The following is a 19,307-nucleotide window of genomic DNA, read 5'->3' on the forward strand; positions in this document are numbered from 1 at the left end:
TACGGTCTTAAAGAGACCGTAATGGTAAAAAATCTACTGGAAAACCGGTGAACTTACGGTCTTTTTATGACTGTAATGAAGTTTAAAAGCATTATGGTACTAACAATACCGTAATGCTTATTACGGTATTGTTAGTACCGTGATGATCTTCACATTCATTACAGTACTAACAAGACCATAATGAGAATTTTTTTAAAAAACAGAAAACTTTATATTGAGATTTCATCATCATCCTGAAATGGTACAGAGTGCATTTACTCTGTAGAATCGTTTGCTTGATATTTGACCTATGTGTGGTTCATTTACCATTTCCTTTTCTTTTTGTTAGACTTCCATAACTGAAGATGAATCGGGTAAGCGTGTGGTTTGTATGTAGCTAAGGTCCTAAACAATCAAAGTAAGACGCACCTTCCAATTGGATAGCTTAAAGAGACCATTTAGCTTGAAATTGGATAGCTTAATTAATTATAACCATCTGATGTGAAATTGGATAGCTTGATATCAGCATTGGCCTCTTTACAAAATGACATATCAAAAAAAGATCAACTGACACTAATAGCCTATTTACATTATTTTATATACTTGATTTACATGTCTTCTAGTTATGGCCCACAACCCCTTATCGGCTACACTAAAGAGGCCTAATCTCTATGTACTCTGTTTGCCTGTGATGTTTATTTGTCCGACCCGTGGTTCACCTTACAGCTGGCGGCATATAGTTTTATAGACAATCTCTAGCAATTCTAGTACATCAAGCATTGGGTTGAAGGGAATGGAATGTGCTCCACGGTACAGTGAAATAAACGCCGCAAAAATTTATAACATCTTCATGTCTATGATCTATAGCGGCGATTGCATGATTGCACGACAACCCACTAACCTACCACACCCGACAACTGCATGTATGAGTTGCTAGATTAAGAGCATATTTCTTATCCGCAATGATCTCATACATACTATCATGTGCCCATGTGACTGTATGAAGGAATTTGGACTTATCCCTCCTCAGGTCTATTACCTTTTGATCCTTCGATGTAAGCATGCCGTTCCATTCTAGGGATATGGCCATCTTCTATGAAAATTCTCCCATAAGCTTAATCTGAGACAATAGTCAATTTAAAACTACTCATTCAAAAACTCTAGGAACCAAGTCTAACTTAGTGTTTTTTTACTCTCAACCACTGCATATGCTATAGGAAATATATTTTCATTCGCATCTACCCCAAATACAGCCAATAATATCATTTTGTATCTTCCCTTCGAAAATTTCTCATCTAATCCTATTAGCGGTCTACAACCAAACATAAAACCATACAAACATGGACGATTGCCTATAAACACACGCTTAACCCTATTATGATCATATGTTTGAATAATTGTTAAGATTCTAGGGTTAGTGACTTGGATCTTATGTAGATATTTAGTGATATCCTCGTATGACTTCATATGAAAACCTTCATTTATATGTTTGTGCAACATCTTTGCCCCGCCAAGCTTGTTGGTAAGATAACATGATACCGTGATCACATTGTATATCATTAACCACATCTCTAGATATAAGATTGGGCATATTATTCAACCGGTCTTTGATCTTGTTTACCACCAGTGGCTTTGAGCAAGTGGCTGATGAACCCTAATTATTTCGTCGACACATGAGTGCATGTTTATGAACTTCTTCACCCAGAAGAAGTTTGTTGTATTAACCCTCTAACAACTCATTTTCCATGAACACTCAGCTGCAGCATACCTTGCCCATACACGTCTCCCATCGCTTTTTATAAACTTCATATTGAAGTTTTGTGATATGGCATAATCAATAAGATGATTACGGCATGCTTGTACATCATCAAAATCCTAAACATCTTGAAGTACAACTTTGTAACAGTTAATCCTCAAGGGGCTTTTTACCTGATCGATGTCGTCCATATGCTGCTCGATTTTTTATTCATGCTCATCTTGTACGCCTATGCCAGCAATACATTCGTTGTGAATCACTGCATAGAAATTTCAGATGGAAATATAAATAAAATACTTATAAGAAGTTCAAAATACTTACAAATAGTAAGGAGGTTGCATGAGGGACATTAGATTGCAATACAATTGTCAAAATATAAACAAAAATTATAATGTCCAACCAAACTACATCAAGTGTTATAGGAAAACATTATTTTGATTGCCAACCATTAAATAAATCTAAAATTATTTGTACAACAATATAAATAAATCTAAAACTTATTTATCCAACATAATATTTTTTTAGATGCTAAAAACAACATAATATTTTGATGACATACCTAAAAACCAGTTGGTGTGTAAATTTGATGCTCTCAGAGGCCTCCTCCAAAGATTGATAAACAATAGAAGATATGATAGAAAATAGATGAGAGATAAAAAATGGATGAGAGAGATAAAAAAGGATGAAAGTGCTAAACAATTCGTCAAAATAGGGTTTTATAAAAAAAATATAATTTTGGAAGTATTACGGTAACTTTATTACCGTATATAATTTTGAAAGTATTACGGTACTACGAGTACCATAATTCATTGTAAAAACAATACGGTAACCATATCACCGTACAAATTTTATTTATTAATACGATATTCCCATTACCGTATAAAGGTATCTAAACATTACCGTATTAAAAATACCGTAATGCTTTTTAATGTGCAAAGACTATCGTAAAAAGTAGTTTCGTCTAAAAATTTATAAAAATAGAAAAAAAAGGTGTGGTGTGGACGAGGTTTTGAGAAGGTGGATTTTTTTTCCAATTTTTTGAAAATATAGATATAGTAGCCATAATTTCCCAATAAAAAATAGAAAACTCTATTTGGGCTTTGAAGTACGATAGCATCCCTTCGATAATTTGTTCTGCGACTGCCGGTCCTAGCCAATTTTGTGATCCCTCAAGAGTAAACTGTACACGGCAGGCAAAATATTTAGACCGCTCCTGCTGCATTGGCATGAGCCATAACATGGATGCTGGCGAAGATAGTCACTGGTATTCAGAGCCGTGGGGCGAGCTGGTATCTAAGAAAGTATTCTCTCTCTAAAAGGGAAAAGCCCCAAGGCCGTCAAACTACTGTTTTGGCAGCGTTTCTCGTGTCTTTTCCATCTCATGGTATGACCCAATTTTGCCCTAAAGTTTACGTTAAAAACCCAAATTTTAACTGATAGTTGAGATAGTATTGCGTCAATTAACAACTTTGTTGAGAAAATATTACTAAATCCAGTGCCAGAGTTAGTGAGAGTTTGCAGTTTTTAAGTTCTTGCTGTATTATGAATTTTAAAGAAATTTTATGACACCCAACAAGCATTACCTTATTTATTCAAAAAAAAAGAAAGAAAATAATCATGACCTTATTTTCTCTTGCAGTTTAGACAGTATCTCATTCGCTTTTTCCGTTTTTCGGTTGCTTTTACATTGCGACAATAAGCCTCTTCTTGTTTGGCATGCATTTTGCATTGCATTTTTTCTGAAATGCAATCTTCTTCATTTATTTGTCTTCCTTGTTATGAAAAACTTAATCATATTCCTCCTTTTTCTTTTTATCTTTTTGGGTTATTCCCTTTTGGTTGTATACTTCATGAAACTTGACACAACCTTTGTCATTCACTTTGATCTGTAAAATAAACCAATAAATAAGTAAACCTTGTCTTGGGTCTGTAATTTTTATTTTCGTGCATATTTTCTGTTATTTTTTAACAGAATTACAAGTTGTAGCAATGGGAACTGGAACCAAGTGTCTTGGGAGCTCACGTTTGAGTCGATATGGTGATGTTGTGAATGATTCACATGTAGAAGCTATTGCACGAAGATGTCTCTTGAGGTTTGACCTGTTTGCAGTTTTAACAATTTTGGTTTGCTTGGGGTGACTACAAACATCATTTAGCGCGAAATCTCAAATATTTACCAATAAAAAAAAAGGCAAATTCATGAATGTTTATTGTATTACGAGAAGTGATATGTGTAGTTCATTGGTGAAGAAATTGAGTGAATATTGATTCCTGACCCTGGGTATGGAAGAGATGTAATGGAATATTAGTTGGGCTGTGATGTCAAGAAAGCACAAGTAGGAAAAGAGAATAAGTTGTGATATTATGCAATCTGATATTATATATTAAAATTTTTGTTAGTGGTTTTCTTTTCTTGTTTCTTTTGCTTTTTTTTTATTTTTAAAAGAAGGCTTGTAATGAAAATTATTTTGAGTGATCTTCATGTACCATAGTCAATACAGGAATACTGAATTTATGTTGATAATATGTCAAGTAGCCTAGTAGATGGACATAAGGTACAGAAAGAGAATAAAATTATATAGATTTATTCATGTTTATTAATTATTTGACTCAAAGTACAAAAACAGTTACGTACAGTGGAGTGATATTTAATATTAAGGTAGGGTGTAAGAGAAGCTATATCTGTGAAGCAATACATCATGATCCCCTTAACAAAATTTTCATGGCTTGTGACATTGCTAAATTATTTGTTTCATTAGAACCACAACAAGCTATCAGAATTATTCCCTCAGAGAAAATATTATTCGGATTGGTTTATATCTAACTTCTACGATGATATCATCAAAGTTGGAGAAGCATTTCTGTTCGTTTTTTAATCCATCTTTTGGATGTACTATAACAGCTTAAATAAAATAGAGACCATTACAAAAGTTGGAGTCCATACTTGCATTGGCCTGTGGTCCATGGCACTTGCTTCCTAGACTCACTCTTCTCAGCCAATATATCTGATAATCAGGCACTGAATTGGCCTCCCTTTGTTCTTGAATTGCATCCAAGATACATTAATTACATGGAGTAGTTCTCAAATTCTTCAAGAATCCATTGACATCCAGGGATGCAAGGAGTCTCCATGAAGCTATTGAATGGAATTTATGTTTTGGGATTGTATAATTGCATATTATGGTACATGAATCAGCAGTTGGATATTTGCAATCCACACTACTCATGGTTAATAACACAGAGTGGTTATACCACCAATGTGGGCTGGCGAAGTCATTGATAAACGTCCTCATTGATGCCTAGCATCAAGGGGCTTGGCTCCTGCATGAGTGTAACGCCTAAGGTGGGCTTAGAAAAAAAGGGTTTTGAGGTTGGATTGGTGTTCTAGTTAGATTAGGGTTTGAGAGATGTAAAGGTTTTGATTTCCGACCGAGATAGAAACGCAGGGTAAAGGTGGTGTTCAGGTCTTCTAGTTCGAATAGGATTTGGGGAATTCAATGTCTAAATGGGGAAGTCTAGGAGATGAGGTGATAGGGAAGGTTTAGGTGTGATTAGGGCAACAACTTGGGTTAAGATTAGATGGTGATGATGGGGTTGAAATTGTTAAAAAATGCCAACGAGGGTGATTGATATATTTGAATGGGATGAGGTGATGTAATATCTAGTTTACGGTTGATAGGCAAGGGGTTTAGGTGATAGGTTTAGGAAGCTGTGCTATGATATTACTGCTTAGGAAGGCTCAATTTTATTGGGGACGATAGATTAAGAATTCGATTGTGGGCACTTGTAAAAGGCGAATATGTTACAGAAGAGGGGAATAAAAAGGTTCTAACCTTCTAGATAAACTCTCTCAATCCTATGGTAGAGCTCTTGAATCACTCTCCACAAAAACAGTTGGGGAATCTTTCCTCGAGGTGAAGGAATCACTCCCAAATATGGCCTCACACCAGCTTTTTTAATTCATTTAAAAGAAAAATAGTGAATTTTTATTCTCAACTTCAGTTGATCTAGTCATTGGGTGGTGCTTCATGTAATCTAAGTTACCTAAAAAAATTCGATTTCAAAATTAGGAAACTAGGAAATATTTAGGAAGCCAAGGATCCAATTAGAGAAACTTTTGTAGAAGGAAATGAAACCTATCAACATTAGCAAGAAACTTAGGACTCTGATTCCAAAAAATGAGACCCAGAAACTAACTGTCTTCCTCAGCAAAAAAAAAAAAAAAAACAAACATAAAATAAAGAAAAAATTTACTATTTGAACTTAAGCCTACTTAGCCCAATTTTCTTCACTAATTATCTAAGCAGCCTTCAAATATGATCTCCGAAAAGTCCAAATTAGGAAAAATTCTCATAGTTAAGGGTTGTAATACTCAAAATTATTCATTTTGAACTTTGAATCACCCCAAACAAACATGCAAGTAGAAGATTATTACAACTTCAGAAAGCTGCCTACATCACTCATCCCCAACGACTCAAAATCTTCTGAAATACTGATTTATTCAGAAAACTATGAACAAATTGTGCTCTAATGGATAGATTTTAATTGAATTGCATGTTCCATGACTGCTGTATTTTGGTGATGGAGTATACATGCTAAGGAAATGCTTCGTGCTCACGGCAGGTAGTTCTATGCAGAGATTGTGTGCCTTAATGAAGCCTAGAAGAGAAACGAACATCTTGGATGTGAACAATTGTGGATGGATGAGCACCTAGACTTGCTGTTAGAACTAGTTGGTGATGTGTCTGGTCAAGCAAAATATAAAATGAAGCCTGGCTACCGGTTACATCTATATATCTCCCAATTGCCTTGTAACTTATCTTCAATTCTTCATTGACTTTATTATTTGTGTTTGACTATTTGAGTTCTTTAACTGCATGAATCTGCTACGAGTTTTCATTTTAGTCATGATCATTGTTTGATCTGATCACATGTTGCTTGTATCTCTTCTTTCTCATTTTATTGTTTTGGTTTTTTGAAGGTGGGGATGCTTCCCGTTCCCCTTTGTTGCCAACATGGGATTTGCTCCAACCAGCAGGGATTTCACACTCTTGTTTCAAAGATCGAAGTAACAGTACTGAAAATCAGCAAGTACAGCCAAATCATGGTTTTCGTAGATCCCCTGACAGTAATCATAGCTACTAGGACAATAATTGTGAATCTTCAGGACAATGCTCTACTGAATTTTGGGAAAACTTTTCTAAAACTGGACTCCAAACACCATATAGGGGAGTTGCTAATAGAAGTGATAAAGAAATGGCAGACAAAATAGATGGAGAGATAGTTGTCAGACTTTTGCCTGTAGAGCGTAATGGTGCAATTTCTTCTGCTATGACTCCTGATTATTTGTTGAGGCGGTTGGAAAATAGTGGCTTACATAGAACAGATAATTTGACAATTGACGTAGATGGAGTGTTTGCCACTCCTTTCCATTCGTTGGTTCATTTGCATGGCCTGGGAATGGTTAGAAGAAAACCTGGTCGTGGTGAAACAACTCTTTCTGTAAGCTGTTCAGACAAGATTGCCCACTCGAATGTTGTTGGCCTTCAAGGTCTGTTCTTTTCTATTTTTGTTCATCTATCATGGACTTATACTTGGATTAAATTACAGCTTGTATTAATATCTATTTTATAGGAAGAAAGTATACTATAAGCAAATAGATTATTGAAAACTACATTCAATTGTCATCAATGGTCACTGAAATGATTAACAGTGATGGAGAGTGTGGGACGCACCAGAACAGGCTTCTCTGTGTCCCACTTTTCACCGATCACCATCCATTTCATTTTACGAATATGACACTAATTGATTATGTTTCTCTATTTATCCTTTTGATATACCTACAGGTTTTGCTTCGCCTATGACCCTTCATCTGGTGATAGAAACTTAAGCAAAAAGCGCATTTAGATGAACCACATTTTGAGGTATGCCTCAAAGTGTCCTCATATCAGGTCCCTCATTCATTGTTATTTCTTATTAAGTATCTTATGTGGGATCATATATTTGGGTTATGGGCACATGCATGCATGCATCGGTGTTACGTCGACTCTTCTCTTGAGGCTCTGTGGACACATGGGTAATGCGTGTCTGACGATATCCTGGTCATACAGTATGTGTCGACACATCTGATAGAAGTGTCAACTGAGTGGACACTGCATATCCCATTTTGTCACAAGGGAAAAAGGCCATACCTCTCATGTGACATGAGTGAGGTACCTCCACGTGACTAGCCATAGTTGTTACCCACATGGCTTTGAATAATGACCTGTGATCCATGCATGACTGAATGATGTCATGCCACCAGATGGATAATAGGAATGAAGTGAAGACCACATAAGACCTTCCTGGTGGCTCGAACCCCAGATAGCTTGATTCAAGTTAATCACTCTTACCACATGCGTAGTAGCCTCCTAAATGGTACATATATAAGAATTAACATATATGATATTTAATAAATCTTTCTCCTTAACAACAAAGTTTGTAATGGTTTTTTTATGCAGCACTGCCTACCACTCATTGTATGACATGTTAATAGATAAATTTTTTAAAAGAATAATTTTATTCAAATTTTCTTTAGATATTCTAGTATTACACATTTTATTTTGTTTAACAAAATACCATTTAACTTTGCTAACTTTTTTATTTTTCTATTATATATATATATTTATATAAAGAAAAGAGTTTATAAATTAGGAATGTACGGATGTGTCGGGAAGTACTGGCTATTTGGCCTGATGTACTAGACACTCTGACACTGGCACTGACACTTACCAGACACCGACACCCGTGTCGTGTCTATGTAACACTGGTGTGCATATATATGTTTGCGTGCATGTTATATTAATATGCATAATTATAGGCATTGTTTTATTTCTAATGATCCTCTCTTCCTCTAACTGGTTGCTAGGATCTTTACTCTCTCATTTTATCCAGCAACCGATATATATGTCTTCAATCACAATTGGGCAACCAGCTTGCGAGAATGCTGAATGCTTGAATCTAGAGAATCAATTGGCGGAATCTCTTTATCTCCGTGTTCTTCCAATATCAAAGGAATTGCAGAGTCCTTTCAAACTGAACAATGTCTGTGTGCTATATCTAAGTTATGAAAGAGGAGAATTAAAATTGAGCTAATATTTACCTTTTGGCAGCAAAAGATTTTTCAAGCTCCGGTTCCACCAAAGGAATTTCTTCAAGTTCAATGTTCCACTGGGCATACCTATTTTAACGTGCGGGTATGGTAAACTTTCCTATATATTATGATATATTTGAAAAACATTTGATACTTTGCTGTGTGATGTGAGATAAACCTGAACATATCCACATGGGAAATCACAATATAGCCCAATCACCAATGGAGTATGGAAAAACCATAGTCCATTGGATAGTGACTGTCCAGTGAAATCATAGATACAAAGGGAGAGAATAGAGAGAAAGTTGGACCCTCCAGAAAATTATGTGGGTCCCACTCTCTTTCCCCGTCAGAGTTTATAAACAGATGGCCATTACCCTAATCGACTATGGTTTTTCATAGTCCCTTAGTAATATTATGCTCAACACTTTTCATTATATGCTGTTGATATGTTTTTTGAAATTTAACATTTTTGTTGTATGATGTGATGAAATTCGAAATATCTACATTACCTAGTACTTACCCAATAAATGTTCTAAATAAATAGCAAGTATAGGATGAGAGTTGTGTTTGCTCGTACTTTATGAGTAATTCAAAAAGACAAGTAATTTAATTTATTGATCTTAATGATTCGTGATTTCTTAGTGATTGGATCTTTTTTCTTTATTGGGTTCAATGTTCCAAATTTTTTCAATTATTACAAATAATTTCATTTGTTAATCTTAATTATTCGTGACTTCTGATTTCTTGAACTTTCTTGTGGTAGATATTCTATCTGCTGGAACAGATTGGGCTTACATGAGGTCATTCTTGGAACTACAGGAAGGAAGCGAGGGACCTCTACGAAAGGGGCACTATCCCCATCTACAGAGTCTTCTCTATGCAAGTAGGAAGACAGTTCACATCTGTTGCTGTTTGTCAAATTTATACTTTTTCTGTTTCTCCTTTTGATGCAGGCATTTTTTAAGCTTGCATCCCACATAATTTTCTCGATTTTGGTATACAGCATTTTTTAGACCCCTAGGGATTTTTGTATAGGGCACCTATTTCCTGTCTGTCTCTGTATATCTATTAATATACAACAGTCAATATATATATATATATATATATATATAGATATATATATCAAATCGTAAGTCATTCATTCCAAATATAAAAAATAATATGATGCTTTTTACTTTTAAGAAAAACAGAATAATTGGTAGTTTATTGAACAATAAGGTGGTTCAGCATTTGAGCTCTTTGTTCTCATTTCTTTGGTGGTTTTTACTCTTGGAAGCGGCTTTTGGAGGCTTTTGCGTCACTTGTACATGTTTCTTCCACCGGATTCAAAGTGGAAATGTTTTCTTATCTTGAGCTCAAGGTAATATGTGGTTTTATTTTGTTAATTGCTAGTTTTATTGGCTTACTTTCTTATTTATTCAAGTATGTAAATAGTATGGCGTTCTTCCATTTCACATGTATCAGAGAAATATTACAGCAAATAGTTCTCTTGTTCTGATGTGTGAGTGTAAGCAAAGACATGTATGTGTGGGTGCATGCATGCACACAGCTGCATGTACAAAATTTGTACTTGAACGTGGGCGCACTCACAAGTCACAATCATGCACCAAGTATGCAGACATATGTGGGTACGGACATGAGAGAGAGAGAGAGAGAGAGATCTTGATCTTTCATGCATGTCTGAGTCAATTTACTCCCTACAGATTATGGCCAAAGATTACAGAGCAGCTGTCAGAATTTTTAAGAACAGCCCATGTTTCACAAACTGGTTTCAGAAGTCACCAGATCTCGAGATGTTCTTCTGTTCATCTTGATTGTGAAGGTACTGAAGACAAAAATAAAAATACTGATTTTCTGGCCTGATTAATCATCTTATTTTAAATTTCTAAACCTTGTAGTCATTATTTCTACATAACTGTCTGGCTTGTGTCTCATAACCTTCAGTTGCAACAAAACCAATATGGATTGGAAAATTGGCATTTGGAGCTCATTGTGCAACAAATTTATCACCGTTTTCCATTTTTGGTTCTATTTATTCCAACTCGATGTAAGCTATAAATTTATTGTTCATGTCTCTAGTCAAGTATACGTGGGGGAGAGGGGTGGAGGGTTGTTAATTATATGAAAAATTACTTCAAAAATTTAGTCAAACTTAAATAGATTTTTTTTTTTTTTTGAATAACCCTAACTTCCATTAATTGTCCAAAAAAGGATGTAAAAGTTTGTGAACTTTTTTTTTTTTTTCCCAAAATGTACAAGTACGTAAACTATTCCATTCACAAAATTGAATCTATGTGAAACAGACTGTACAAAAATGAAAAATCTGTCAATAGAGAAGAGCTGGCCTCAACTTGTTTTGCTGTTGGTTTCCCTACATGAATGTATCACATTGAAGATTTTTTTGAAAAAGTGAACTATTAAAATGAGATAAGTGTACAAAAAATGAGGTTCCTAGAATCTGGAAGCTATATACAGTAAAAAATGGCCGCCCAACAAGCTGGGAGCGCTATAAAACCACCACCTTGGGTGGGGATAGAAGGACAAATGGATTGCACATTGAGTAGAAGAGGGGGCAAGGACCCCCAAAGGAGTATGGGCTGTCTTAAAAAAATTCACTCAGTAGCGCCTGACTTTGTTAGAGAATCAGCCTCTGAATTGCATTCCTGCCAAATGTGGCTCCAAGAAATTGGTAGTCCTGAAGTGAGATGAGAGGTTTCATGAAAAGTCTGAATTGAGGGGCCCTACACAGTGTACATACCTCATCTAATTTAATTTTATCTCTTCTTGTAGTAGATAGCCATCTAATTAAAAATAGGTAATTGGAAATCTAATTTAAAAATGAAACTATATTTTCAGGGAAAGTATATGATGAGACTATTTATCATTGGTACAAGGTGGTCGCAATTAATTTTGACTGTTGGATGTGAAATTTGGTGGTTGCATTTATTTCATTGACCAAACTCAAAGTTCAAAAGAAACTTACATTGGATGAGTGTAAGTAATTGTGACCTCTTGTACTAAAAGTAAGCGATCTCATTATATACTATCTGATATCTTTAATATATACTTCATATTTGTTCAAAGTTAGGACTAAATATTTTGGATCTATTTATTAGGAATATAAAATAAGACCATATTACTTCAGGGTACTTTTATGCATTTCCATGTTTAGTCTCATTTTTTTTGTTGAGTGATTTCATACAACAGTTGTGTAATAATATAATAAAGCAATCTGCAAAAACCATGATAGGGATTTGTTTGATCCAAATTTTAAAATATACACTTTTTTCATTCTAATGAGCAATCACAAAAATAAATAAAATAAATAATAAAACAATTGAAAACGCAATTTAGAAAGTGTTTTTTAGCCCAATTAACATAAGTTGTCCGTTTTGGTGATATACTTAGATTTAGGCCTTAGAATGATTTTCTTTTTTTCCAAATTTTTTAGATAAATGTATTATCACTAGTTTAACAACATTAAAAGGAAACAAAAATTAAGTTTGAATTCATAAAAGCCAAGACGTTGAAATTCACCAAATGGACGGTCTAGATTCATTGTTGGATGAGATTCATTTTGACCATATATAGGGTGTAAATATTTATTTTTATTTTTTTTCTTTTGAGATTGATTATTGAGATGAAGGGAGTGTGTATACAAAATTTTAAGTCATACAAATGCCACAAACATGATTTTCTATAAGTTTGGTTCATTGTAGGATAATGGAATGGTGACATGATGTCATTTCCCATTTGTGTTACCCTTAAAAGGGGGGAACCTTTGCATGTGGCTCTACTTATATATAAAGTATATGTGACCCTATTGGGAGAACTATAGCCCTATTGTTCAAAGTTAGTTTCTAAGCATTTAATCTTGATTTGATGCCTCAAATAATTTTATTTTTATTTTTTTCTCAATAATTTATTTTGCAGTGAAATTTGGGTTATGCACACCTCACCTAGGATGCACCTGATAAAAATAAAAAAAGATATTCTTGATGGAAAAATAACCAGATTGCCCGTAGAACTTGCAGAAGAGTCTTGGCCATTTTAATAAAAATAAATACAATTCTTTTATTTTTCCCAAGTACACCCCAATAAGGTGAAGGCATGCCCCAATTTTAATGTAAACCTAACTCGTAAAGGAAAGTTTACAAATAAATTGGTTGACATCGCGACAAAAGCTATTCAATTGGTGGTAGCACCTCCATACCTTAGTCATCCACGTTGTGGTTTCCATTCTCACTAATACTAGCCTACTGAATACGGATCGTTGGAGAAAGGAGTCACATGCTTTTTGTATGTGAGTGGCTCCACATGTAAAGGTTTATTTAACCAATCATCTAAGTATCATAAATTATCAAGGGATTGGCTAAATGGGCAAATGGCTTTTTGAAATCTTTAATAGGGGTATATATTTGTGTGACCCATTTTAGCCAATGCCAAATAGTTGGGATAAGGCTCAGATGATAATGAAGACGTCTATTTTCATATATATGGTTTATTAAAGAAGACCTTAGGTTCCTTTATGTTGAATACAACACTATATTATTATGTATTATTTAGCTTCTCAAACACAATAAGGCATAGATTAAGAAGCGTCGATAAACTTCAATGTAAAATCTTTTGCAATTTATAATTCATATATAGACTAATGCTTCAAAACAAATATCTTTTACAGACTGCAAGAAGAATCGTGGCATGAAAGAAGTGTTAATAGCCTCTGGTTTGTTATGGAGAGTTCCTTGTTCTATAAGCCTGCAAGCCCGGCATGATGATTGCAACTGATAATTCAGTTCAAATGCCAACCATTATCTTAAACACACAAGGTTACCCAAACATTTCAGAAATAATTATGGGGATTTGTATCTTGGCGTTGAAGCAATTCAATTGAGACTCAAAAGAAGTTTCTGCATTGCTAATCGAAGTATCAAAGCAAGTGCAAGGCCATGTGATCTGATCACCACATGAGTATGTGTGTGTGTGAGCAGTAGAAGTACAACACTACGATGCCCGTAGCAGTTTCTTCACAATACGATCCATGAACTTGAAATATGCATGGCTCCAGGGCCTTATGACAGCTAGAACAAAGAAAAAACCACCAAATCCTACGCCGAAACCCATACCTGCACTCACATCAATCCCAAATACATCATCATCATCATCTTCATTATGGATGGGAGTCAACACCTGGGTAGGTACTCCACACTTTTTAAGAAGCGGAAAGCCACAAAGGTATCGGTTCCCAGAATATGTCGATTCATGAAAAGTTTCCATTTGATTGCTGGAGGGAATGGGTCCGGATAAGTTGTTATTTGAGAAGTTTAAATAGCTTAAGAATGTCAGGGACGAGATTCCTTGTGGGATGCCACCCGAAAGTAGATTGTTCGAAAGGTCTAGCGACTCCAGCTCCTTCAGTGCACTGATCTTTTTGGGAATATTCCCAGTTAGGTGATTTCTGGACAGGTTTAGCACAAGCAAGCCTACCAAGCGGGTTAACTCTTCCGAGATAATCCCGACAATATTATTACTCGAAATGTCCATGCATGTAACCAGGGAAAGAGTCCTGCTATATGGAAGGGCTTGCCCCTTTGTGGCAATGACAACCGTTTCCTCATAATACTTCTTGAGAATCATTGCCTCATTATTCTCCCCATTGGAACTGCTATGGACGTCTCGTAGCCTGATTGCCATTGATGTGAAGTTGTCAAATGTCCGAGGGATCTCACCTGATAAATTATTTACTGCGAGGTCCAAGACTTGAAGAGAACGCAAGAGTGACAGCTCTTGAGGGATTGTACCTGTAAACTTGTTTGATCGTAAACGGAGAATGCGTAGTAATGAGAAGGTTCCACCAATCCAAGTAGGAATAACACCTGAGAATCCATTTTCACCAAGATCAATAATCTCTAAACCAGAACAGTTTCTCAAGGATGAAGGGATCTCTCCTGATAGGCTATTGTTGCTCAATTGCAGTTTCCGAAGGATCCCTAAATGCCCAAGCGACCATGGAATGCTTCCGAGCATATTATTGTTGCTCAAGTCCAATACTTCAAGCGACTGACATTTCCCCAAGCCAGAAGGAATAACACCACTTAACCTGTTTCCCGAAACATCGAAGACAACCAGATTGGTCATATTCCCCACAGAGTTGGGAATGGTTCCCATGATGTTGTTATTAGAAATCATAAAGTATCCCATATTGGGTAGTGAGGTCGGGATGGTACCAGTGAAGTTGTTCCCAGAAAGGTCGAGAACAACCAAATCTCTCATCTTGTGAATAGTGGAGGGAATTGTTCCCACCATGTGGTTATTTCCTAGCTGTAGGAAAGTTAGACTCGGCATTGTTTCATCAATGTTTTCTGGAATGTAACCAGAAAATTGATTCCCAGACAAGTCAACAATCATTAGATCAGGATGGCTACCGAAAGCCTCGAAAACTTTCCCCTCGAGATGGTTCTTCTCGACTACGAACCAGGCCACACTCGTGCAGTTCTTCAAATCTTCTGGCAGGGGCCCCGAGAAATTGTTGTGGCTGGCCGAGAAATTTATGAGCTTATTCCCTCTACATATTCCCAAAGGTAGTGTACCTGAGAAGCTATTAAAAGACAAGTCGGCCCCCAACAATTGAACGTGCTCAAAAATATCTACTGGAATGGTGCCAGAGAACACATTGCTTTCGATAAAGAACATTTCCAGCTTCCAGAGGTGGGATAATGTTCTCGGCAATGAGCCTCCGAGGGTGTTATTCGACACATCAAGAGATGTTAACAATCCCAAGTTTCCAATCTCCGAAGGAAGAGCTCCTGAGAGCTGGTTATAGGAGAGATCCAAGGTGGTGAGCTTGGTTAGGTTACCGATGGAAGGAGGAATGGGGCCATATAGAAGGTTCATAGAAAGAGAGATTTCGATCAACTCTTTCATGTCTCCTATTTGTGGTGGGATGTTTGAACTCAAATTGCAACTACTAATATCCAGCCTCTGAAGCTTTTGGAGCTGGCCTAGAGAACCAGGGATGGGCCCTACTAAAAGTGGGTTTTCATAGAGTTCGAGTATTTGGAGAGAGAAAACAAAACCGAGCTGTTCAGGAATGGGACCGGTGAAGGAGTTGTAACCGAGCCGAAGATCATGAAGCTTAGTAAGGTTCACTAGACTGGTTGGGATTTGGCCTCCAATATGATTTCTGGTGAGGTTTAGGATTTGCAGTTTTCTGAGACCAGAAAAGAACGTATTCGGGATTGAACCAGATAATTCATTATGAGACAAATCCAAGAAAGTGAGGTTCAAAAGACTACCAATATCTGGCGGAATCGTTCCTTCAAGAGAGTTCCAGCTGAGATCGAGGTGGACTAAATGGGGTAACAAGGAGAAGTTTAATCGGCCAAGAGTACCTTCGAGATTTGAATTCGAGAGGCTTATCTCAATTACACTTCCCCCATTGCTGCACTGAATGCCAAACCAGCCACAATGGCTGGTCTTATTGTTGGTCGTGAAAACCCATGAATCCAAGGTCTGATTTTTCAGACTGGTTCTCCAATTCAAGAGTGCTTGGGTTTCTAGTTCTACTCCTGATAAACCATCAGATGATTGGATTAGAGGAACCAAAACAATTGTTTGGAAGAAGAGGATGAAAATTGGAAATCTCATCACCATTTCCATTTCCATTTCCATGGCCTGCGAAATGGTTACTCACTTTAGCTTCTCTGTGTACAGGAAGGAGCCTGAATTTATAGATGCAAGGAGAAGTAACGTGTAGAGCACTAAGTTTTACCACACGGTTACTTTGCCGGGTTAGGCATGCATTTTTCCCGTCTTTGTTACTGAGTTTGTGAGAGCATTAACCTTTGTCAAAGTCATCATGGCAGCATATGTGGAATCCGGAATTTGTCCATGTCTGTCTGTTTTTTTGTTAGTTTTTAATATCATTTGGGTATTTTCCTATTTTTCTCTTTTTTTTCTAAATTTTCTTGAGGTATTCAAGGTAGAAATCCACTTTTGCATCCCCTTTCTTCATCTAATTTTATCTCCTAATGATTCTGTCAATCCTTTCGACTTTTCTTTTTTTTTTAAGTTTTTTTTAGAGATTGCCCCCTTTTAAAGCTTTTTCTCACTTTTTTTGGGGTTTCGAATTACGAGTCTATTTTCTGTACACTGCTCGAAAGAGCCTTGTTGATTGGGGTAGGTCATGATTATAGTGAAAATTGACTTGGGACTGGCGGCGCTTACTTGAGTGGAACAACGACTTGAAGACTCCCTTACTGTTATGGTTGAAGCCGCCAAGTTCTCAATGGATTAATTGTAAACATAGAAAAATGTTACTTTTAAAAAGTAATGTTTTTGGTCTATAAACATGGTATGAGGATGGGATTAGGTACTCGTATATTTGGTGAGGGATTGGTGAACGATAAAAGAAAGGCATTTTGGGCATTGTGATGTGAAATTCATGCTGTAGTTGAGTTTTGACATTGTTTTATGACTGGTGTGCTTAATGAATTTCATAGTGGGTTGTTAAGGACCAAAAGTTAACCTCTCTCTCTCTATGGGTTGTTATGGACCAAAAGGTTAATCTCTCTCTCTCTCTCCTTGTATTCCAAAACTCTTTCCCTGCCAGCCTTCTATTGTCTCAAGTCTCGACTATGGACCAAGTCCAAGTCCAAGTCCTCTTTGTGGGCCTCCATCAGATGCAGACTTATCAAATATCCATTTAATGGATTCTAGACATGAGTGCTTTTGACTCTACTAGCCTAAAGATATCTTCTTCCTGCGGGAGTAGAATATATGTTTACTCCCTCGGGTATACGCCTCTTAAGCAGCTCTAGGACTTTTAGATTTAATTTCAGGACGGCAAATTTTGGAGATATAATCTCTTAAGCCTTAGGTTAACCTTTTTTGTTTTTCAAATTTTACCCCTCTATGCGCTTGAAAAAAGAATGTCTAGCAATTGAATTGAGGCCATCTAATTTTTAGATAGTGAGATCTAAATGTTAGAAAATTCAAATTTTTAAATTTTTGTTTATGAAGATAATCTAATAAGTGATTCTTAAGTGGTTCTCAAAATTTAATATTGAAAAACTTCTCCCAAATCGGTATTCCAATGGAAGGAGTAGAAATAAACTATACTCCCAAAGGAGCATATTGTAAGTGCCGTCTCCAATAAGGACCTTGACCTTAAAATTGGCACTAACCTGCCTGTACCCATCGGCAAATTGAATAGCATCATGACTACCAACTATGACATGTTTTTGGACCTACTTTCTATTTGCTCCCTATGGAAAAACTCAAGAATAGTTTTTGGACCCCTAAACTTTTTGGGTATAGAGTCTCTAGAACTAGCAACCAATTTAAAGGGAAAAAGAAAAAACATTGTAGATCTATGTGCCTCAAAAAATTAACATTGCAAGATTAAACACGAGCCGTCCAATTTTTGGAGGGCAAGATTTAGGTATTAAAGAACTTAAAATCCAATTTTTTTCAACTAAAATAATCATCTCATGATACTTGGAGCCAAAATTTTGGATCAAATAAATCCACCCAATTTATACTTTTACTGAGGGGCGTTGTCTTACAGTATGCTCCTACAGAAGCATCTTATATCATGCTATGGAGGAGTATGATAATCAGATATTGTGACTTTTTGAAAGTTAGATAACCAAAATATAGTAATTTCCTATATTTGGGCTTCAAAATTAAAAGAAGAGCATGTATACTACGCTCTATCGAGAGCATAGTTTACTTCTACCACCTCGTCCAGATGATCTACTTGGGAGGATTTTTTTGAATTTGAAATTTTAGTAACAACCTTAGAATCACTAGATGATCATTCTCAAAAAATAAAAATTTGAAATTTGATTTTTCTGCCACTTAGATCTCATCTTATAAAATTGGTTAGTTTCTATTCAATCTTGAGGCATCATATTTTTTTGAAGTGCTTAGAGGGTGCAATTAGAAAAAAAAGGTATTGAGGATAATCTGTACAAGGTTATATTCCAAAATATGGGTCCTAAAACTAATCCTAGGTGCGGTTTTACCCGAGGCAGTAAATGAAAATGTATACTCCCTAAGGAGCAGAATATCATTTGGGGTTAAAGGAAAGCGTTTCTATATTTGCTACGCATCCCAGTCCATTAATATAGTTTTCTACTACCTTTAGCATTGTGTTTCTCTTACTTCAATTGTGTATATATCACTTCTTGTACAACTTACTATCAATAGATTACTGCAAAAAGAAAAATAAATATAAAAAGGAAAAAAAGAGAGGATTCTACAATAACAGTAATCTACTCCAAAACACTACACTAAAAAAACAAATTGTAGCATTACAAATAGCAAAAGTATATAGAGACCATTTGTTTTTTATACAAGGACGTCACAATCGCTCTTGTCCATCGGATTTTTAAGTGGGTGATTGTAAGTGTGTCATTGACAAAACTCAAGGCT

At 35.9% G+C, this 19,307-nt stretch overlaps 1 protein-coding gene and 1 pseudogene across 2 annotated transcripts; one reads left to right on the forward strand and one right to left on the reverse strand.

Moving 5' to 3' along the window:
* Nucleotides 1–2,859: 2,859 nt before the first annotated feature.
* LOC18423650 (tRNA-specific adenosine deaminase TAD1-like) lies at nucleotides 2,860–17,391 on the forward strand (annotated as a pseudogene). Its single transcript, XR_016061452.1, has 9 exons — nucleotides 2,860–3,119; nucleotides 3,708–3,828; nucleotides 6,717–6,803; nucleotides 6,880–7,286; nucleotides 8,643–8,970; nucleotides 9,634–9,753; nucleotides 10,147–10,230; nucleotides 10,574–10,692; nucleotides 13,552–17,391. The product of XR_016061452.1 is annotated as a tRNA-specific adenosine deaminase TAD1-like (transcript).
* Nucleotides 13,761–16,541, reverse strand: LOC18423649 (uncharacterized). The gene has a single exon (XM_006828247.4). The coding sequence runs from the start codon at nucleotides 16,539–16,541 to the stop codon at nucleotides 13,875–13,877; it is 2,667 nt and encodes an 888-aa protein (XP_006828310.2). The 3' UTR covers nucleotides 13,761–13,874.
* Nucleotides 17,392–19,307: the final 1,916 nt, after the last annotated feature.

Source organism: Amborella trichopoda, chromosome 8 (genome assembly GCF_054954075.1).
Source record: "Amborella trichopoda isolate Santa Cruz 75 chromosome 8, AtrichopodaSantaCruz75HAP2 v2.0, whole genome shotgun sequence".
NCBI lineage: Eukaryota > Viridiplantae > Streptophyta > Magnoliopsida > Amborellales > Amborellaceae > Amborella > Amborella trichopoda.

Coding starts and splice junctions, on each gene's coding strand:
- LOC18423649 (XM_006828247.4), bottom strand. CDS start 16,541: ATGGAAATGGAAATGGAAATGGTGATGAGATTTCCAATTTTCATCCTC.